This window comes from Magnolia sinica, chromosome 17, assembly GCF_029962835.1.
Source record: "Magnolia sinica isolate HGM2019 chromosome 17, MsV1, whole genome shotgun sequence".
NCBI lineage: Eukaryota > Viridiplantae > Streptophyta > Magnoliopsida > Magnoliales > Magnoliaceae > Magnolia > Magnolia sinica.
This window is the reverse complement of record NC_080589.1, coordinates 25,153,234-25,176,774: the sequence shown is the minus strand read 5'-3', so window position 1 is coordinate 25,176,774 and position 23,541 is coordinate 25,153,234. Positions and strand designations below refer to the sequence as shown.

General features: G+C 40.6%; 1 protein-coding gene across 4 annotated transcripts in view; it reads left to right on the top strand.

The window, feature by feature from the left end:
• LOC131231798 (piezo-type mechanosensitive ion channel homolog) overlaps positions 1-23,541 on the top strand; it is a 194,863-nt gene that overhangs the window by 18,225 nt on the left and 153,097 nt on the right. For all 4 annotated transcript variants that reach the window (XM_058228106.1, XM_058228104.1, XM_058228105.1 and 1 more), the window contains exons 4-6: positions 1,876-2,030; positions 17,553-17,709; positions 17,870-18,056. In XM_058228106.1, the coding sequence (XP_058084089.1) occupies positions 1,876-2,030; positions 17,553-17,709; positions 17,870-18,056 (499 nt within the window). The remainder of the gene's footprint in view (positions 1-1,875; positions 2,031-17,552; positions 17,710-17,869; positions 18,057-23,541) is intronic.

Sequence of the window (23,541 nt, the reverse complement as noted above, 5' to 3'; positions counted from 1 at the left end):
GAGCTGTCAACCAAATCACACGTGCAATGGATAACAAAAAAAGACCCTCGCTAACTTCTGGTTCCATAGAGTTGAAGCGCTAGGGCATAACCAACAAATTGTTTGATTTCCATTCTGCATATGAGGGATCAATGGTAGAGGGCAGTTCTTTTATACTACCATCTACACATCCCAACTTCTGTTTGCCTCCAATAAACATCTCAACTGCCTTAAACCATTGAAGGTAATTACTTGACTTCAATTTAGGTGTGGTAATCTGCAAGCCAGGGTTCTTAGAATGAACAACCAACTGTTCCATTCTAAAATTGACGGGATCTATAGTCTCAGATGTGGATGATGAATCCATATAGGATCTCAAACAACCAATGCCAAAACATTGCTATAAACATCTATAGTAATTAGAATGAATGATTGTAATAAGAAATTCTAATGAATGTTCAAATCCAATCACACACGGAAAGGGGTCTTGCGTTAAAAAAAAAGGCTGAAAAATAAGATCAATAACCCAATTTCTATAAAAGAAAATATAGTTTCTGGAAATTTGGGCAAAAAATACCCGAAATCAGCCATAATAGAAAAATCAACAAACCCTAAACAAAGCAACACAAAAATATGCTTCAACATAAAAAATCCAGCAAACCGTAGCCAAAGAAACACAAAAATCTGCTTCGACAGGAGAAATCCAGCTAACCCTAGCCAAGGCAACATAAAAATCTACTTCAACAGAAAAAATCCAGCAAACCCTGCCAAGCCAACGCAAAAATCCGTTTTGACAGAAAAAATCCAGCAAACCTTAGCCAAAGCAACCCAAAATCTGCTTTAGCAGAAAAATTTCAGAATGCCCTAGACAATATAAACCAGTTTTGTCACAAGAAAATTGGAGAAAATCCCAAGGCAGAATCATCCAAACCTTAAATTGCAGCAATCAACAGCACACCACAGAATATGAATCATCTGCAAGACGCCTTCAAAAAATCAAATCGTATAGTCTAGGGCATTCTGAATATGAATCCCCCAAAAGAAAAGGAAAATGAGGAAGAGAAAGAAGGGAAAGAAGAAGAGAGGAGGAGAGAATCAAGAAGAGGAAGGCTAGAAGAAGAAGAGAAATCAGGAAGAGAGCTTTCTTAGCTCAGATACCATTTTAGAGTAGAAAAGAATTTGAGAGAGAGAAAGCATGCTAGGGTTGGACATCCAACACTCTTATTTATAATAGATAGCCTTGTACAATTACAAATATGCCCTTAATATTGAAGAGGCCTAAAGAGATAGGGAAATGGCAAAACAAGAAATAAGAAAAAAACGACTAAAGCCTAAATAATCAAGGACTAAAAGTTCTTAACACAGGCTTAGAAGAGGCACATTTAGGCCCATATGCAGGGGCCATATGTGCCAAGAACTAGGCCCACATGCTCATAACACCGACATATGTCATGTAGGATACTGATTTTCCAATCTCTTTTACTTCCACTCTTCACTATTTTTATCTTTGCTATTGCAACTTGATGTTCATTTGTGATGAAATTTCACAATCATTAGTAACTTTGCTGCTTTAGATGCTTTCTGAGCTTAATCTAAAACAGCAACACTAATAGTAGGGATGAGGAAATGTTTTTGTCAGCAATGTTTTCTTTTATTCTAGTTCTAAGGGCAATGAACTCACGATTTTGTTATCCAACTTTTAACTGTTTTGCACGCTTAAGATTCTGGTTCGCTTAAGATTGTTTGTAATTCATTTATTCTGTAATCAGCTCTCTGTTTATATACATTTCTATTGGTCACAGCGGTGGAATTTGTGCACGTTACTCTTGTATCTTCTTGTATTATTAGTTTCTGATAAGATGATATTGCTGACGTAAATCTGGAACTATTTTGCAGTGGCCAACCCTGGAGAACATCTGCAGTTTATTTCTTGATCATACAGCTAGCAGCTGCTTTTGTTGCTATACTGGACGTCTACGGGCATAAATTTGGTCTGGTTCGATGGCGAGATTCCTGCTGGGGAAACTTTTCTTCATATATTGATCGTTTAGGTTGGTATATGCATCAGTTTCAATGTCAATTTTTTTAATCTATTTTTATGAATTTTCATTTTCTTGCTACCTGATTTATTTGTAACATTCTTCCATAACTTATACCAATTCATTTAGAAAATTTTAGATTCAAGTAGTTTTGCAATGGTAATAAGCTGCTGTTTACAATTTTGCGCAATTTCCGGCATTATTCTTTTCGTCAGCTGGTATAGTTGGTAAATGCATGTAGCATTTACTCGATTCTTCATATTACAGGGTAGAAATTGCACCACAATGAATTGAGTGCCAAAATTTGGAGGATAAAATATAAATCAACTCCAATTTGAGAATAATTTTGGAAGAGCAACAAACACAAACTTTTATGGTATCATTGGAGTGGATGTATATCTGTTTCAAACCAAAGCAGAGCTTGACCCAGTATGGTCATACTAGTACGTGATTCAAAGTTACAGAGTTAACTAATTAATGAAGATAAACTTTATGGTTTTCCATGTCCAACTTGATGTAGGACATGAAAATTAAATATGGTATGCAAGATCTCAGTCTTAGATCATACTAATTCAGAACAATCACATAATAATTCCACATCCCACACAAAAGCTCAAACATTCAAGCAAGGAAAATCTGCGCGGGTCCAGGCCTACACAGGCTAGGACTGGATCAGTAAAATTATGGACCAAATGATACTCAAAGGGAAATAGCAATCATCCACGCATGCACAACAATCGGTCCCTAATCCAAGGGATTCACGAATTGCAATTCAGAAAATCCTAGGGTAAGAAAAGGGGCAAACGAAGTTGAAATCACGCAATCTAGGGTTAGGGTTATGAAAAACTGGTGGGAAAGGGGAACCTAGGAAGAAAACCTGAACCAAACGACAGCTCCTGCGTGCGGACTGCGACCTGGGCCTGACGCACGTGCACATGAGGCTGGCCACACATGCGTTGGGGGCTCGAATGCCAAAGCAGCCTTCTAGGCTCTGGTCGGCTAGGGGGGACTACAAACCCTCCAAATCTCGTGGTGATCCAACGTGCGGTCTGGGCGCAGTGCTCCGTCGAAGTTTTGGCCCTCCTGCAAGGCTAGATTTTGGAAACTGGTTGTAGGGAGAAGAACAGCTGTAAAACAGGCGGATTTGAAGCAAGGATGATTGTAGAATGGGAGAAATATGGATGATAGAAGATGGGCGGATTGGGATAGATGTGGCTTCGCACCACTGTAGTTAGCCCTTCGAAAAGGGAGGTCTTCGCACCCACTTGAATTTTTCCACAACTCAGAAACTTAGAGAGCAAAAAAACACGTATGAATTTTTATTCAACTTCAATGATTGAAAAAGTTACAAGGGGTGTCTATTTATAAGCCAACCCTATACCCCAAAACTCACGCCATGTGTGCAACCTATTACTTGGCGATGAGGTAAACTAAAATAAAGACTAATCAAAGAAATCTAATCCGTCCATGATATTCTAAATAACTTAAATAAACAAAACCTAAAGTGTGAAATTAATCAGACTAGTGGGTCCCGATCATGAGATCCCATAATGGGCTATACTTGACTATCGGGCCCACTTCAATGATCCAAACTCCGTCTTCTAACTAGGAGGCTCTCCCTGGACGTTGTCATCGATCCAGATTGATGTTGGGGCCCTCCTTCTGGTGTAAGTGCGTGGGGGGGGGGGGGGGGGCGGCATGTGTGTGCGTGCGCGGGTGATGTCCCCATCAACTCTCCCTAGCTGCAAAGATTTCGCCATTGGTGAAACAAAACTCCTGAACCACTCTAGGATGTCAGGATCGAGTCTCTGAGGCTCCTCCTTAGTGAGCCACCTGCTGTCTGAAGCTGGGCGTGACTTCCATTTAACCAGGTACTTCTGAAAACTGCTATCCGACATTGAAACTATTTGATGGTCCAGGGTATCCTTTATTTCCTCTCTAGGTATGTGAAGGTTAGGTATGGGAGGTAGAGGCTGGGAAGAAAGGTCGGGAAGAGGCCATGGATCAAGGGACAAATCTGGAGAATCAGGATGGATGGGCGAAGGGCCGGACAAAGTATCAGTGGTCCCCTGAAAAGTGATTAGATCCTCCACATTGAATGTGGAATTAACTCTCATGGAAGGTGGAAGATCTACCTCATACTCATTGAGACCGTTTCATTTTATAATTTTGAAGGGTCCAGTGCTACGCGCGTGTAACTTGTGAACGGCCCCCGGAGGATACCGCTCGGGCCTAATGCGGACTATCACAAAGTCCCCAATATTGAATTCTTTGAAACGTTTATGCTGGTTTGCAGAAAATTTGTAATGTTCATTACTAGTAGTGATCTTTTGCCTGATTTCTTGATGCAATGAATGAATGTGATGCGCAAAAGACTCTATAGACTTTGATGGCCTATGAGACAATGACATGGGGACAAGATCAACAGGCTTCCTAAGCTTATAACCAGTAACAACTTCAAAAGAACTTAGACCTGTGGACCTATTGACAGAACTATTGAATGCAAACTCGGCTATAGGTAGTACAGTGTCCCATGTCCTGGTATACTCCCCCACTAAACATCTGAACAAACTCTCTAGGCTCCTATTAACCACCTCAGTCTGACCATTGGTTTGAGGGTGGTAGGCAGAAGAAAATTGGAGCCTAGTATTTATCATGCGCCATAGTGTCTTCCAAAAGTAACTCATGAATCGTACGTGATGGTCAGACACTATGGTTTTAGGTAACCCATGCAGTTTGACGACTTGGCAACATGAGATGCGTCGGAGGTCTTAGAATAAGGAATGAAGTGGGCCATTTTAGAAAAAACGGTCCATGACAACAAATATGGAATTGTGTTTTCGAATAGTCTTGGGAAGTTCAAGCACGAAGTCCATACTGATGTCCTGCTAAGGGATGAATGGGATTGATAAAGGTGTGTGTAATCCTGTATTTTGTTTCTTTTGCTTTGCTAGTTGACAAGTACGACATTGCCTTATAATTTTGGCCACATCTCGCTTGAGGCTTGGCCAATGAAACCTATCCTGCACTAGGGCAATGGTCTTGTCTTGATCGAAATGACCCGCGACCCCTCCTGAATGTAACTTCTAGACAAGAAAATCGCAGAGGGAGGTGCATGGTATGCACAAGCGGTCACTCCTAAACAAATATCCGTCTAAAATTCACTGCTTGCTCTTGATGGACTCTCTAACAACGACGCGTATACAACTCTGAAATTTGGACACTCAAAATACTCTTCTTTGATGTGCTCAAGGCTTGTAACTTCAACGCTCATGGAGTTGAGTAATGCGACTCGATGACTCAACGCGTCGACAGGCTTATTCTCTACACCGGCCTTGTGCTTAAGCACATAAGTGTACTCTTGAAGGAATTGAACCCACTTGGTATGCCTAGGGTTTAATTTCTTTTGAGAGTTCAGATATCTCAAGGCCTCATGATATGAGAATAGAACGAATTCTTGCGGTAATAGATAATGACGATAATGGTGCAGTGATTGCACTACCGCATAGAATTCTTTGTCGTAGGTGGAATATCTTTGTTTCGCCTCATTCAGTTTCTCACTAAAAAAGGCGACAGGGTGCCCTTTATGACTAAATACTCCTCCTATGCCGACTCCTGACGTGTCACATGCGACTTCAAAGTCTTTTGAAAAATCTGGAAGTCGCATGATTGGAGCTTTGGTCATCTTGACCTTTATCTCCTTGTAGGCCTTCAAGGTGGCCTTTGTCCATTGAAACTATCCTTTTTTATGTAATCCGTGATGGGAGCTATAATGGAACTGAAACCTCGAATGAACCGCCTATAGAAGGTGGCTAAGCTAGGAAAGCTGCGCACCTCATGAATATTGTGGGGTTCTGGCCAACTGACGATGGCCTTGACCTTCTCGGGATCCACCGATATGCCCTCAGTTGACACAATAAAACCTAAGAAGATCACACTACTAGACAAAAACGCACACTTCTTTAGGTTGGCGTATAACTTCTCGGCCATAAAGATCCCACAGACCTGCCTTAAATGGTTGAGGTGTTGCTCCTTGGTCATGCTATAAATCAAGATATCATCAAAGTATACGACTAGGAACTTCCCCATGAAGGGCCTCAACACTTGGGTCATCACACGCATGAAAGTGCTTGGGGCGTTAGTTAATCCAAAAGGCATAACTAGCCACTCGTATAGCCCATCTTTTGTCTTGAAGGCCATCTTCCACTCATCACTTGGGCGTACATGGATTTGGTAATAACCACTTTTGAGGTTAATTTTTGACAAGATAGTAGCATTGGTCCTCATATCCAGCATGTCATCAAGATGCGGTATGGGAAACTGATACTTGACTGTGATTTTGTTGATGGCCCTACTATCAAAACACATTCTCCACGTGCCATCCTTCTTAGGTGTAAGAAGAGCGGGCACGACACATGGATGCTCTCTCGAATGAAACCCTTCTCTAGGAGCTCATCAATCTGCCTCTTCAACTCAGCGTGCTCCTTTGGGTTCATTCTGTAATATGGGAGGTTTGGTAGAGTTACCCCAGGGATTAAATCAATGGCATGCTGTATATCTCTCATAGTGGGAGTTCATCCGGTAGATCCTCAGGAAAGACATCACGAAACTCATGCACTACCTGAATGACCTCGGTGGGTAACTCTACACTAGCATCTGGTACACTCTCCCTAGCCACAAAGGCATATACCATCGAGTCCGCCTCTGTTTCTCGCTCAAAGTCTTTGGCATTCAGAATATGGAGCGGTTTGGACTTGGACTTGGACTCCTTCAATTCTTTTGAGTCACTCACACCACTTTGTGTGGTGGACTCCTTTCCAGTCATATTCTTGGGTGACAGAGGATTTAGCTTGACCTTCTTGCCCTCAAACCAGAATGTACACACATTTGAACGACCAAATATGGTGACATCCTTATTATAGAGCCATGGTCTGCCCGGAATAATATGGCCAACATCCATAGGAACAACATCACACCAAAGTGTGTCTTTATAAGATCCAAACTGAATAGGAACAAAACATTGGTGTAACACTGGAATGGAAGTTTTACCCAGGAGACTCTATAGGGTTGAGGATGGGCTTCCAGCTTTAAGCCCAAACGGCTCACAGTGCTAGTTGATGCCACGTTGGCACAACTACCACTATCCACGATCATCTTACAACTCTTTTCCCTAGACTTTGCATAAGTATAGAAGATTGTGTTGCGGCGCCAATTGTCCGTATTCTTGGCTTGAGTAAAGGCGCAACGCACAACTGCGAGGGTCGCAAACTCTTGAGGTCCCTCTTCATCATCACTAGGGGTTTCTACGGGCTCATATTCTTCCTCTTCACCATCACTCTTTAGGGGCACTACTTCTACTTGCCCATCAATAAGGAGTACTTTGGTGCCCTCTCTCGTGTCGCACTGGTGGGCAAAGTGACCAAACCCTTGACACCTAAAACACCTAGTGGCCCCACTTCCAGGTGAACTAGACTCGGCAATTTCTTTACCCTTATCATCCTTGGACCTAAGCTGAAAATTGTTGGAAGGTTTGTTTTGTTATCCAGTGTTAGGTTTAGCCCCAGAGGGATTGACTTTAGTACTAGAATCGCGAAAGTCAAACCGTCTTCCCATAGACGCTTTGAGATATTGCTCGACGTCCAACACTACTTGATACAACTGTGCAATAGTGTTTATGTCTTTGGCGAGCAACTCTCTCCTAATGTCAGGACGGAGGCCTGTTTTAAAATGAGCAAGGGTGAGTACGGGGTCCTCATCAACCTCGCAGTGGGTCAAGTACTTTTCGAATTTCTCAATATATTCAGCAACACTCATGGAACCCTGTCGAAGAGACTGCCACTCTTCAATTAACCGCAAGCGATAAGAGAAAGTGTAACGCCCTAAAAATCGGGGGTCGAGCAGGTACCCAACTCCCAAGTTCCAACGCATCACTTATGCAACATAGATAATGATAATTTGATGTTGTCCATGTTAGTGCATAAAACATGAACGAGATTAAGCTAAATCAGCAAATCATACTCCAGGGACAGTTGAATTTACGCAAGCGGAAGACTGTGATCAGTGTATAAAATATATAAATCATTGTAGGTCCCCAAAGTTTGAACGCATTGCCAGGTCAAATAGTTACAAGTATTGTTTCAAAATACAAATGTCCAAAAAGTGATGGTCCACTACAAGTATAAGCCCTGAAGCCCCGTCGATCAGAACGGTCTATAGAAACCCGCCTGAATACTACATATATGAGAATGCCTCCTTGTCATCTTCAAAGTCCGGCTCTGCTTCACAGGCTACGCCATCATCTGAAACTACAACAAAGTCTGGTTGGTGTTTAAAACACCGTCCCGTAACGTGGGAGTGAGTGATCAACTCAGTGGAACAATAAAGCAAAGGTTAACATGTTATCAATTCAGTCAAGCAGTAATGATAACGCAATACAACAATCAGGTCCTAAGTACTCTTGTTAATGTAAGAATGATATGAAATAATGATGCATGCCCTCGCCTGCGCTCCCTCAGCGACTTCATCTCACGATCGCGCATGAAACACTTCCTCAGTGCTTGACCTGCTACGCCAAACGCACACGTAATGCGGTGCATGAGCGTGATTACCAAGTTCTTATTAGTCTTTTTCATACAGCAGGATTGGGAAGCTAAGGTACCTCCCTTATATCAATTCCCAAACAATGATCCATTCTAGGGTCGTCAGTCCTAGCAAATCTCATACGATGTTACAGTTCTAGGTCACTACAAAGGGCTCGTCACCTGATCAGTGTAGGCCTAGTTTGTACTCTGGTTGCTACGGAAAGACTTGTCGCCTCAACGCAGTCTCAGAGTACACTCGAGGTCACTACCACCCACACCCTACCAACTGGCAGTCTATTTTCGAAGGCTCGTCACCAACCCGACTGGGGACCACAGCCAGGCTGTGCAAGGGTAGGCCGACAGCTCGAATACAGTGTCCTATACCACCGTATTCGGCTCACGAGTTTGAGTTGCTCACTGGTCACTACGGGGAGGCTCGTCACCCCAGCGTAGGCCGACAGCTCGATCACGGTGTCCCATACCACCATGTCTGGCTCATGAGTCTTAGCGGATCGAGGTACCAAGGTTAAAGGGGCCTTTCACTGGTGAGTTTGGTACCTTAGGTTCAAGCAGTAACTTCCATACATGGTGAACATACATTGGGTCAATCGGGTTACTTGATGAGCTCGACTGGTATGAGCGTACGTTGAATTAATCGACATGGAACGCATATGCACTCCTCGTGGCCTAGCCACTGTTGATAATCAGCGTACGACTCGGATTCCTCGAACGTATCCGTTGTGGTTAAAACAGTTCGGCCACCGATTGTAAACCATTACTGATTGCCTGGACTACATCGTAGCCCCAATCACACTTCAAATACAATAGGCATTCATATGTGCTAGTTAAAACAGTATGTAGCAATAAATTCAAATATAAATCTCATATAAGCATTTAAACGAGCACCTGGAGTACATGTTAACATACATAGACATTCATCCATAAAACACGTAGTAGTAAGATAGGTCATATGAAGGGAATTGTAACTATAGATAAGGGAATTGAGAATCATATCTCAACACCCTAATTAAAGACATTTCAACAAGCATTTTCATATTCAGGCATTTTAACAAACACTTAGACTACACATAATACATATTTGAAATAAATTAGTTAAAACACATATCATAACAAATCCTTCCACATAGGAATTGCTACACGTACAACCATCATGTAGCCTCAAACATAAATCATGGCAAACACAAATCATAATTCCATACTCATTCAAACATTTCAACAAACACTTGGAATGCATTAAAATCAACATAGTTTACATATATGTGTAATATACGGGAAATATTGTATCTAAGCATATGAGATAGCAATCAAGTCAGTCATAAATCATTACTGACACTGAAAGCCTTGAAAACCATAACCTAAATGTTTATAGTCCGCACCTTACGCCGGTAAACGCGTAACGAACTCAGTTTAACCACCGAGTCTTTGTTTACGGCACCACACCAACCTATATCAGGGAATAGGCTAGCTATTTCATCTATTACACTAGTTGGAAACCCTAAAATAGGTTAGGGTTAGGATTCCTTATCCAAGTACGTTGTCGGAAACGCCGGTATAGCGATATAGATGGGGTGGTTGAGTGCGTGGAGTAGCGGGATCGAATCCCAGGAAGAATCGCCAACTCACTCTCTCACTCTCTCTTTCCTTCTCTTTTCTCTCTTCTCTCTCTTAGGGTTTTCCAAATTCGTATGGAATGAGAGAGAGAGGGTTTAAGGGGCTTATATAGGCCTAGAACTGATGGGAATGGCCTCAGGGTCATGATATACTTAGGTTATAGCCAAAGGGCATCTGTTTCGATCCAACGGAGCATATCTGGAGGCCCCTTTTCTGCATGTGGTCGGACTTAAGCTTCCTGACATTGGATCTAGGTCAGGTTAAGTTTTTGGTCCGATCGGATTTACAGATCGACCGTGGCGGACCATTTTCAGTTCAACGGTCATCGGCACTCGATCAGGGCCACAAGTACACTGACATGGGTTGGAAATTTTTCCTGATCCGAGGGTGTAATTGGGTCAGATTCTGATTCTAATTGGGTCAGATTCTGACGGTCTGAATCCTTATATTTGGACCTGCAAGTGAACGACTCAGTTTACTTAAGTTTGGGTTTATTTCTTAAAGATATTCGCGTTTCTCACACACTTTGCTCCGGGCTCAAGTTGTGCGTTTCTGGATACTATTAGGAATTGATTTCCAGGATGGTTGTCAAGTCCAACAAGGCGGTCATATTCGTATAGTTTTGTAGTTATCGGTCTTTCGACGTGCGGTCCAGGTCCAATACGGAGTTTCGATGCGCTCCCGTGAGCAACTGGGTTTAGAGATGGATCCTTAGTTTTTAGTTAACGTAGTGTTAGCGGTTCTACTCATTTTGGGTCTTGCGGTTCATATTTAAAGTGGTTCAAGCTAATTCTACTGAGTATTCAGTTTAGTACTTAACTAAATTATACCCTAATTACGACAGAATATGGTCCTAGGGTAGTTCTATGCCCCTTTCTGGCACTTTTAATTAGTATATTATTTTAATTATTTTTCTAGTAGTTCATCATCAAGTCTAGTTCATCTCTACCAAATTTCATTAGATTTTGTGTTGTAGAAAAATTCTAAAAATTCTAGCTTTTCACATATTTTTATATGAAATTAGACTTATCAAGCTTCAATCTTGCTTTTGAATCACCTAATCGGAGTTATAACGAGGGAGATATGACTTTTCGAAGTCGGATGAAATAATTGCAGAAAACGGCCGGAAACAGGCCGCCTGGCCCGCTGGACGGCGAGGCTTCGCTGTTACGGCGAGGCCATCGCCGCTCGCTGTCCTATCTGGGGTAGTTTTGCCACCCAATATTTGAAATGGGTGTATTTTGCAAACCGGAATGAGTTATTTGACATGCAATATATGTTTTTGGGGTAGGAGAAGCTGGTCTATCCAAATAGCCTACTTATTTAGTAAGATTCCAAAAGGTTAATGGTTAAAAACCCATTTTATGTATTTAATTACTATTCATAGTAATTTTTAGTTTAAGTATTGTTCTTCATCACCTAAATTTTAAGATTTGTGTCTAATATGAAAGTACTTAGAAAAATTTGAAGAATAAGGTGGTGAAAGGTGAGATTTTTGAAGGAAATGAGAGATTTTGAAGGAAATGGGTTGAAAGGGGATTTGAGACTTTGGGATTGAGTTTTTGAGAAGTAATTAAGGTGTTAGGATCGACCCATTGCCTAAGTACGTCTAACTCCAAGTTGGCAAAAAATTCAGGGTGTTACACAAAGGGAGGTACTTCTTTTGAAGCGTTTCTTTCATTTCTTCCCAATAGATTATTGGGAGTTCCCTCGCTATTTCTTTCTTTCGCTCAACCGTCGCCCAAAACTTCTTTGCTTGGCCCACAAGCTTTATCTTGGCGAATCGGACTCGTCGAGCATCCGATATGTCATACCACTCAAAATAGTAGTCCATATCCGCCAACTAATATAGAAAGGCTTTAGGGTCCAAGTGGCCATCAAATGTAGGGGCATCTACTCTAATTCCTTTGAGGAGTTGCGCATCTGGGTCATATTGATCATGATGTCCATCGCGGGGTGGGTGCACAGGTGCGCGCCCATGACCAACTCCTTGGCTGCCTCCATTCATTGGTCTAACCTCCTGACCGCCTGTCTGAGATTGGGCATCTTCCCTAATGGTGGAGTTTGCCCCGAGGGAGGCCTCTATTTGGGTTACGCGATCATTAAATTGGTTAAGGCATTGATCTATTTGTTATTCCAAGCGCTTACTCAAGGAATCAACCTGATGGGTTAATTTGTCCACTGATTCCTGTAGTTGCTCCATGTTTAGTGTAGGGTGCAAACCAAAACCACGACCCGTACGTGTGGGCATACACTTATTCACTCAACCTAAGGACCTCCTACTGTGACTATATGCGTCTAAAAGAAACTAAATGACCCTATGAGACTCTATATGAGGGAAACTATGCAGTGCTACCAAAATCCGGCAATATAGCTGTCGAAATAAGGGAATAACAGAAAGTTATAGCAATGATAATTGCTAGCTTCCTGATAATCAGAAATTTCAGCAACTAATATCAGTAATTACGGACTCCTAAGCATCTATATATGATGAATGTATGATGGACTTAAATAAACTAACCTTAAACATGTAATGCATTCCCCTACAAGAACCCTAGGCTCTGATACCAAATTTGATGCAGGACATGAAAATTAAATGTGGTATGCAAGATCTCAGGCTTAGATCACACTAATTCAGAACAACCACTTAATAATTCCACATCCCACACAAAAGCTTAAACATTCAAGCAAGGGGAATCTGCGCGGGTCCAGGCCTACACAAGCTAGAACTGGATTAGTAAAATTATGGACCAAATTATACTCAAAGGGAAATAACAATCATCCACACATGCACAACAATCAGTCCCTAATCTAAGGGATTCATGAATTGCAATTTAGAAAATCCTAGGGTACGAAAAGGGCAAACGAAGTAGAAATCACGCAATCTAGGGTTAGGGTTATGAAAAACTGGTGGGAAAGGGTAAAATAGGAAGAAAACCTGAACCAAACGACAACTCCTGCCTGCAAACTGCGGCCCGGGCCTGACGTACGTGCGCATGAGGCTGGCCGCACGTGTGTTGGGGGCTCGAATTCCAAAACGGCCTTCTAGGCTCTGGTCGGCTAGGGGGGACTACAAACCCTCCAAATTTCGTGGCGATCCGACGTGCGGTCTGGGCGCAGTGCTCCGTCGAAGTTTTGACCCTCCTGCAGGGCCAAATTCTGGAAACTGGCTGTAGGGAGAAGAACGGCTGCAAAACAGGCGGATTTGAAGCGAGGATGATCGTAGAATGGGAGAAATATGGATGATACAAGATAGGGGCGGATTGGGATAGACGTGGCTTCGCACCACAGTAGTTAGCCCTTCGAAAAGGGAGAGCTTTACACCCACTTGAATTTTTCCACAACTTAGAAACTCAGAGAGCAGAAAAACACGCGTGAGTTTTTATTCAACTTCAATGACTGAAAAAGTTATAAGGGGTGTGTATTTATAAGCAAACCTTATACCCCAAAACTTGCGCCATGTGCGCAATCTATTACTTGGCGATGAAGTAAACTAAAATAAAGATTAATCAAAGAAATCTAATCCATCCATGATATTCTAAATAACATAAATAAACAAAACCTAAATTATGAAATTAATCAGACTATTGGGCCCCAATCATGAGATCCCATGATGGGCTATACTTGACTATCGGGCCCACTGCAATGAATCAAACTCCGTCTTCTAACTAGGAGGCCCTCCTTAGACGTTATCATTGATCCAGATCGACAGTGGGGCCCTCCTTCTGGCGTTTGGGGGGGGGGGGGGTTCGTGATGTCCCCATCACAACTCTTCTGTTAAGCGATTGATGGAAGCACTACCCTTGTTTTATTTTTGTAACTTCTGTCATGACCATTAAAAAAAGAAGAAGAAGAGTTTTTCCCATAACTTCGTATCATCAATTGTGCTATTCTCAAAGTATCCAAATAGTTTTCTTTGGAGAACATTGATTCATTGAATGTCATCAGTAATAATCATGGATACTCCACTAAATTTGTAAAATAAAGTTTCCTGACATTATCAATTAAATCATGGATACAAAAATATGCATACTTAGCACACAGAGTCAGGTAGAACCATCAGAATCAGTTCTGCAAATATTCCTTTTTGCCAGAGATATCTGAGTTTGTGGCTTAAACTACAGTATCCTCTTTTTATTTCTACATTAGCTTTTCATTTTGTAAACTTATTCAATATGCAAAGTTATGCCAGCTTCCATTAAAGTCATGGTAAATTTGTCATAAATAACCCGTCCTTCCTCTGAAAGATCAGCTAACTAGTTATATTGCTAGAAGAAATTAGACTTTTTTGATAAGACCCATTAAGATCAAAAGGTGAGATATTACCAACTGTTATGTTTTCTTGTTACGTATTGTACATCGATTTCTCATTTTGTACTTGTCCAATACTTGGAAGTCATGCAAGGTTTCACTAAGGTAATGGTAATGTGAGATTTTTAGATACCCGATTTCTCATTAATAACATATGTCTTTCCTTTCAAAAATCAGCTAACTGGTTCAATTGAGAGGAAGACATTCGGCTTTTTCGATAGAACCAAGTTTTCATTTGGGACATGGTCAACTGTAGATTTTCTTGTTATATATTGTACATTAGTGTCTCATTCTATGAATTTATTCAATACCTGAAGTCGTGCGAGGTTTCACTACAGTCATGGTAGTACAAAGTTTCTGTGTGCCTGATTTTCACTGATCTTTCCTTTGAGAAATCAGCTAACTCGTTTGATTGACAGGAAGAAGTTAGACCTCTGTGATAAAACTATAAAATTTTCATTTTGGATATTTAGCAACTATCTATTTTCTTGTTACGAATGTGTGTGTGTGTGTGTGTGTGTGTGTATATATATATATATATATATACATATATATATAGTGTTCGAAATATCGGTATTGTGTTACATATTGCACCCTTGGAATATGGATATGTATCGGTTATCGCATGTGATATATCGGTTGTGTCACGCAATGTATAGTTGTTGTTGGAAACATGGGGCAACATTTGAAAATTGGTCGAATTTTAAAATAATACTTCAATGATTGTTAAAAAAGACATCAATACATACTTATAAATCAAAACATTACAAAAAATAAGTGTATATAATAAGTTTTCTTTATATGGGGTCGTAATCTATGCGTCATCTAATTGAATTGATGCAAGAATATTCGAAGTCTATTCATATAATTTATAAATGTAAGAAGACATGTGGAAACACAAGCAATACATTCAAAAGCAAAAGAAGAATCACTAGATTAGGTTACATATATGTTTGATTTTATATTTGGGCACAAAGATTGCAATCAATTTGCGAGAAATTGGGAAAAGTTGAGTTTTTTTTTTTTTTTTTTCAATTTTCTGCAACTTGGCCCAATTCCTCCAAATCTCGAAATCGAAGCTCCCAATCCATGATTTCTCATGCAAAACATAAAAATCATTGATTTGGAACAATGTCATTGATTTAACATGGTTTGCAGGAAAAAAAAAAAGATCGAAAATAAAAAATGCTTACCGGATTGAACATGTGGGATATATCATACTACTCGTGCGTTTTGTATCGCACAGGTGGGATACAAGATATATCGTGGGATATATCGGCCAATATCGTTGATAATATATATATATATGTATGTATGTATATGTGTATATATATATATATATATATATATATATATGTATGTATGTATGTATGTGTGTGTGTGTGTGTGTGTGTGTATATAGACACATCTATCTATCTATATATTTATGTATGCATGCATGCATGTATATTTCGGGATTCGGACTTCGGAGTGTTTTACTTTTAAAGGATGAGCATGGTAAATTGGTAACACCAAGTTCAATTTTTCCGGGCCGGTGGGGAAGGGAAAATCAAATAGAGCGGAGCTGCTGGCTGTTGAAGCTGATGTGGAGGCTCTCTACTCTGGTGGCTGGGTTATTCTTGGATTGGTTGGCTTTCAAGAGATGAATCCTCGAGATCTAGCCTTTATATTAATCTAAGAGTGCACACCCGCTCCTTGGAACTCGCTATCACCATGTCCCTAGGGGGGCTAACAATATAGCCGACTCCTTAGCCTAGGATGGTTTTCATTGATATCTCTCTGTATAGTCTTGTCCATTGCCTTGATGGATCTTTGTATTTTTCTTATCTCTTATAGTTTCTTGAATAAAATGTTTCGAAAGCATGGATTTTCATATTTTTACTGCTTTATTGGTTATTGAAGATACCTGTCTATTTTTTGTGTAATGACTCTTTTGATCAGTAATGGAAACAATTTAGTAGGGCTGAAAGTCAGGCGGGTTGGGTTGGATTGGTGCTCAACACTAGCCCAACCCAAGGTTCCTATACCTCTACCCTAACCCTACCCTAACCCAACCCAACCCAACCCAACATCGGGTAGGGAATTCACCCAAGCCCAACCCAAGCGGGCTCGGTCGGGTGGATACATGCTAATATTTTCGTTATTAGATTAGTCTATTATATTTTCAATACAAGTCTTAATTTTTGTACGTATGATTTTATTAATTATATATGTAGTTATTTATTGTAAAGAACTTCATTTTTTCCAAACAAGCAAGCTAAAATATAGGACAACTACTCCTTTAAAAGTCATGTTGTGTAGTACGCAATCTATTTGTGAGAGAGAAATCCGGCGTATCTTGTTAGCTTGAGTCAATGGAAATGATGTGGACCAATGAAACCTGACGGCATTGGAATTTCCTGTGCCTTCAACACAGACAATCCACACTCAATTATAATTTATAAGTTACTTATATATTGATCAGGTTCGGGTTGGGTCGGGCAACCCGAGACAACCCGAGCCTGACCCAAGTTTTATCGGGTTGGTGTTTGTATAGCCCAAGCGCAAGACCGAACTCGATACATCCTGCTTGAGCCCAACCCAATGTCGGGTCGGTTGGGTTGAACCCGCCCAACTTTCAGCCCAACCATTTAGTAAGAAGAATAGATTAGTATAGGAAGAGGCAAAGAGTTTCTGATTACTTTGCTGGAAAATTCATAGCAGTATATTTAAATTAAAATTCCCCAGTTCTCTTTTCCATTATGACCTCAGCTCTGATCCACTTCCACAAAATCACATTGTCTTAATCAACACCTTGAACTGATATTTGTTCACACAAACAAAGGTGTTGATTTTCATGGCAATTATATAGATGATCCCTTATAGTTTGAGCCATCCTTAGATTAATCATGCACTACCAAATGGTTTTTGCTTTGATTAGAAATGCCCGTCTGTCAGATTATCAGTTTGTTGAATTTGCTGTTATTTCTAGTTAATCCTGGCTTATTGCACTGCATTTTTCATGTGGAAGGTTCTCATCTTCGGGTTGCTTGCTGCTTGCTGCTGCCTGCGATCCAGCTGGTTTTGGGGATCAGTCATCCATCTTGGGTTTCTCTTCCATTCTTCATTGGTAGCTGTGTTGGTCTTGTTCATTGGTCTCTAACAAGCAATTTTTTAGGCCTTTTCTGGTAAGCTTTTTATGCTTTATTTATTTATTTTTTCTATAGTGGGCAGTTGCCTATGCTTTGATTCATTCAAATTTCCTAGCGCAAACCTGTAAAGGTTTGGTGATGGTCCATTTATGATAATGTCAATGGCTTACATTTATGTTTTCTTCTTTTGGTAAAGGTGGTGGAGGCCTCTGCTAATTTATGCTGGCTTCAGCATTGTCCTGCTTTATATATATCAGCTTCCTATTGTGTTCCCAAAGATGGTTCAAACACTAGCTGACTTTATTGGTTTTTACAAAGTTTCTGCAGCTTCAGAGTGGACAGAAATTTCTTCTGGTGTTTCTCTCCTAGTTTTTTACTTCATGGTATGCATCTGGGCCAATGCTGATTCACAAATTTTCATCTCGTTATAAGGCATGGCATTTTTTTTTTCTTTCGGGAATTGAAGATTTGTATATATTGTTTCTGGGTTTCATTTTTCATTTTTTTAAATTTATTTTATTTTATTTTATTTTAATTTTAATTTAAAATTTTTTTTTTTAAAAATGCTAGCACGTTTTAAGTATTGTTACTTGTCTGTTGCTTATGTATCCATTTCAGTGGTAAATGCATCGTGTATGGGATCAAAATGTTGTTGTCATAAGACGCATAACCCATTGATGGTTCTATGGTAGCACTTCTTGATTTGAATTCAATTGCTTCTTCTTCTTCTTCTTCTTCTTCTTCTTTTTCTTTTTAATTTTTTATCGTTCAGTATGATACATATTCTTTTTAACCTATCCTATTTATCTCTAGCTTGAGGGAGAGTGTTCTAGAGTTAAAAGGGTCTAATGAAGTCATATTAGGGAAATCTAATTATTTGCAATTTTCTCCTTATTATTTTTATCTTTACAGTATTTTAGGTGGTTGCATCAAATACCCCAACATATTCATATACACAATTTGTTTTGTTTCATGTTATTGTGAATAATAATATGAAGTATTCAACTCAATTGAGAGAACTTAAAATGATACAATGGTTAATTGAGAGACCCAATTCGCAGGCGATGGTCATGTTCAAGGAAAAGGTGGGAAATAAAGTCGGAGATGCGGTGAATCAGTTTGCCTCTTCTTCATTGCTGAGTTTGGCAGGGGCAGGCACCAGGTGGTCTCTCCCTTCAGAGGTGGTGGCGGACTTGCTATGCATGTTGGAGAAGGATGCTTTTGATGGTCTACTAGTGGACATTGTGAGGTTGGGGAAAGAAATGGTGGTGTTGCAACAGGCCGGTGATAAAGAGGAAGCAAGCAACAACAGTGTGGAGTTGGTACAACAGATGTTGTGCGAAGAAGAAGCTCTGGCAGAAGTGTTTGATGTCTTCCCTATACAAATGTCTGATGGTGAAGGGGTAGTGGAGAAGGTTCCGTCTGGTCCAGCTTGAAGTTTCATTGTGCTCCCAGAAGGTAAGGAAGGCGCATTTCAATGGTTAGGGAGATGAAGTGGGTTAGAGACATGATGGGGCTTGTGGGAAAGATGATAAGTCATTTTTGGGTTTAAGCTTGTAGAAGAAAGAGGTGCTTAGAAGAAACTAAGCAAGCTCTGAAAGAAGGCTCTTTGAACCCCTAGAGGGCGCAAAGAGCTGGTAAGACTCAAATCTTCGATTAACTAAGAGGTTGGTGTCTACTCAGGCAGTGATAAGAAGGGTAGGAAGGGAAGGCTGGTGTCACAATGAAGATCCTTAGTTGAAATGTCAGAGGGCTGTGATGTTGGGAGAAGCACATGAAGGTGGAGGATGTATGCTTTAAATTAATGACTCAGATCGTTACCCTCTAGGAAACTAAGCTCTAGGAAATTGGCCAACTGGTGTTGGATTTTTTGTGGGGTATAATATAAGTAAAGACTGGGTTAAGTTAGAGGCCGAGGGCATTGTCAAAGCGATTGTGATTGCTTGTTCTAGTGTTTGCAATATCGATCATATCGACTGATATTATCGATATTGCATGTCGGCGATACGAAATTGATGGGTAATAACAAAAAAAGCCCAGAGTCCTAAATATCTGTGATAATAACGCAAAGTATCAGTGATATTGCGTGATATCAACATTTGTTTGTAAAGTTTTTTACTATGTACCGCACAGGAAATGCACGTCACCCTTCCTAAAAACCCCTGAAACTGATTTTCCTCATTTTTCTTCATATTTCTCTTCTAACATGTTAGTGGGTGGATTTCTGTCCATCCTTTGCTTGGATTTGGGAGAAAAACTCACATTCGACATTAGAATCAAGATTTTATTGCATTTGGGGTTGTTTCTTATTCGGAGAGTAATTTTTCATTTTGATCTTTTTGTTTTTAATATTTAAATAATATAAAATGAGTAAAAAATCATAAGAAATCCTTGGTTGTTCATGTTTTGCATGGAAAATCAAGCACTTCAACCTTTAATTTCAAGATTTGAGCGTAGGTGGCCCGATTTGGGGAAAATTTGAAAATTCCCCAATTTCTCCCAAATTACTTGCAATCAATGTTCGAAATATTGGTCTCGTGCAATGTATCACAACATTGGGATACGGATACGTATTGGTTATCGCATGGGATATATCGTTTGTATCTCGTAATTTATTGCACTTTTTGGGAAACATGGGTAAACATAGGGAAAATGGTTGAATTTTTTTATGAAACTTCAGGGATTATTAAAAAAGACCTTAATGCACACTTTTAAATCATAAACCCTCAAAAAAGAAGTGCACATAATAGGTTTCCTTTGTATAGGGTCTTAAGTTATGCGCTGTTTGATTGAACGAAGGCAACCGTATTCAAATATGATGCATAACATTTATAAGTGTATCGGGACATGTATGAAAACACAACCAATGCATTCAAAAGCAAAAGATATAGTAGACATTAAAAAAACATACCTATCAATGATGTTACTGGCTATGGCCTAGACCCACAGAGTTACGCGGTGGCTCATAATCATCGTCTCCATCTTGGCGGGGCTGGGAAGATTATTGCTCCTCCACAATCTACAGTACTATGCCTAGGTCATAGTAGAATGGTACCAATTAAGATACTTCCTGACATAACGTTGGTACTCATCTTCCCTGAATTGAACTAATATGCCTATCCGTGGGTACTGTGTAATAGTCACAGTCTGTGGCTGATATGGATCTAGGATGGGCATAGATGGAGCTATTGGGTATCCATACTACCGCCCTTCATATCTATACTGCTACCCATATACTTGCTTGTATGACTCCGCATATCCATACCCATACTGTGGAACAGAACTCGAGCTACTCTCCCGTGTTTGTGATCCATATCCATGCTGTGGCCTGTAACTCGAGCTCCCCTCCCTTGTCTATGAACCTAAAATAGAGCCACCTCGCTTTCCACGAACGCTTGTGTCCCTCATGCTTTTTTCCAGTAGCTCCTCAAAATCAGAAAGCTTGTCTGTTTTTTCTTTTGTAACCTTTGGCACTCGTAAGTCTTATTGTAGAGAAGACGAGGTCGTGGTCTTCCTGGACGAGAACCATGGTTAGGGTCCTGCGTGGCATGATTAAAATCCGCCTGCCCGTGAAAGGGCTAAGAGGCCTTTGATACTGAATCACACCCTCGCCGCCATCATCCACACTGCTATCATCACCATCGTTGCTACTGTCGCTAGAGTCACTATCACCCCCATCACTGTCATCAAACTTATCACCATCACCGGATCCACCCGCTACATCATTCTTTGTCTCGGTGTTGGACAATATCTACCCATCACGTGTCCCGCGTGATAGTGACTCCCGCAGGCTGCTCACTGAACTCCTCGTCAATGGTTCGAATGCCTCATTAGGAGATCTCTGCTGCTCCACATGTGCATCAACATCGATCCCTTGTTTTGCTGCCTCTTCACAACATGCGGATCCATCGCTCATCTGAAGTATCCAAGTCATCCGACCTAATCCATTGGTAAATTGTGTTCTCGTCCTCATCCTAAATAAATGAATGCTGTCTGACTGCCATCACGTCCAATGGGTCCTCCTGTGCTTTTCTTCTTCCTTCGGATCGGAGCAACCTCTTTTGTTTCTTCATATTGTTGTGGCAATACACTAGCTTCTGAAGCCATTCGTATCCTAGTTTTTTGTGCTTATTTGTGTGGATGAGGGAGAATGTGCTCCAATTTGTTTTACAGGGTGAGGAGGGGACTGTCTGCGCGAGCACACAGACAACCAACTGCTGTAAAACCTCGCAGTTAGTCCCATACATGGCTCACCATTTCCCTACGAATTTTAAAGTTATTTCATTATTTTATAATTTTGTAAAATAATATGAAAACTAACTTTAAATGTAGCAACTCACATGGCATCATGGTGGTCATTGACATCTTCGCGGCTTAATGCCTGAACATTCCGGCCGCATTGTGAAATTTAACAATCTATTGATGGCATATAGTAGCCAAGGGTAAGTATGAAATTATTAAGCTGCAGATATGGAGAATGTTAGTGTGGAATATATTTAACTTAGAACTGAATGTGCCTTTCCCCTCATAATTGGGGAATAAGTGCCCGTACACTTCATGTACTACCCTCTTCAATACATTGCCAGCGTAGAGTTTCTTATTGTAGTGGTATTTTGTTATTTATTAGTAGAAAACCAACATGATTCAAATATTTAGCCATTAATAGCATAGTACTGAAGTATATAGACTAAAAAAAAAATCACACAAGTACTTACCAGGCTTATGTAGTGGGTGGGAAAGTGTCCTCTCCCATTAGTCGTCTATTATTGTATGGACCCACTTATATGCACTGGGGGCTTTATTTTGGATAACATCTTTCATCAATTGTATAGATGGATACAACGACCCCATCATTGGTTTCATCTCATCGTCCACCATACTCAACACTGCATAAATGGGCTCCAGAATATTGACTACATTGCGCACGCAATCCCAGAATAAGTTGCTTAATATGAGCTATTCGATTCTCCAGGTTACTTTATTCCTCTTCCTAGCCCAAATTGTGTTGGCATGGGATGTGAAAAGCTTTCGTAGCCCCTACTTGTGTTTGAGGAGGTTATTTAGGGCGATATAATTTGTGGCGAACTGCGTCGCCCTAGGGCGCTTTATATCCCCACCACACTCTTTGCGCATTGTGGCTAATAATCATGTGTGGTTGTATATGAAGTTCGTGATGAGTTGTGTGTCAGTAATAACAATCTTCATTGACAGCCTATCCCCGATCGCCTTTAGCATAAGATCGATACAATACGCTATGCAGGGAGTCCAATACTTATTATATTTGTTCTGTATATCCTTCTCCTTCTTGACAAATGCGCTCCCACTGTCTGTAACAAATTGCAAAATGTTCTTCCTCTTAATATTGTTGATGGCACGGTACATTAATTTGTAAATGTAGTCCGCATCTTTAATCTTATCGCTCGCATCTATGGGCTTTAGGAACACTGCCCATCGTCTACAATAGACCATAAAATTTATGACCGACATCCTCGTCGGTCTAGTCCAACCATCACACATGATGGTGGAGCCGTACATCTCCCATGACTACCTATGTGAGTCCACATATTTCTCCATATTTGCATGTTCTTCATCCAAATACCTACCCAGTATCTCAAAAAGGGCGTGGGCGGCTGCACACCCTCACCCCCACGTTGCACCTCAATTATCAAATTCTTAAAGTGCGGGCTCGTTGCTGCATTCGTGGGGATTTGATCTATATAAAAAACTTTGCAATAAACTTTCCACCTTTTTCCTTACGTCCCCTTCGCTAAACATGTCCTTTTATTTTTTTTGTTGTCCCTCCCACCTCCTTGTACATCCTCACATCACCCGCATGCTGCTATCCCAATGCCCCTATAACTCCCCCCT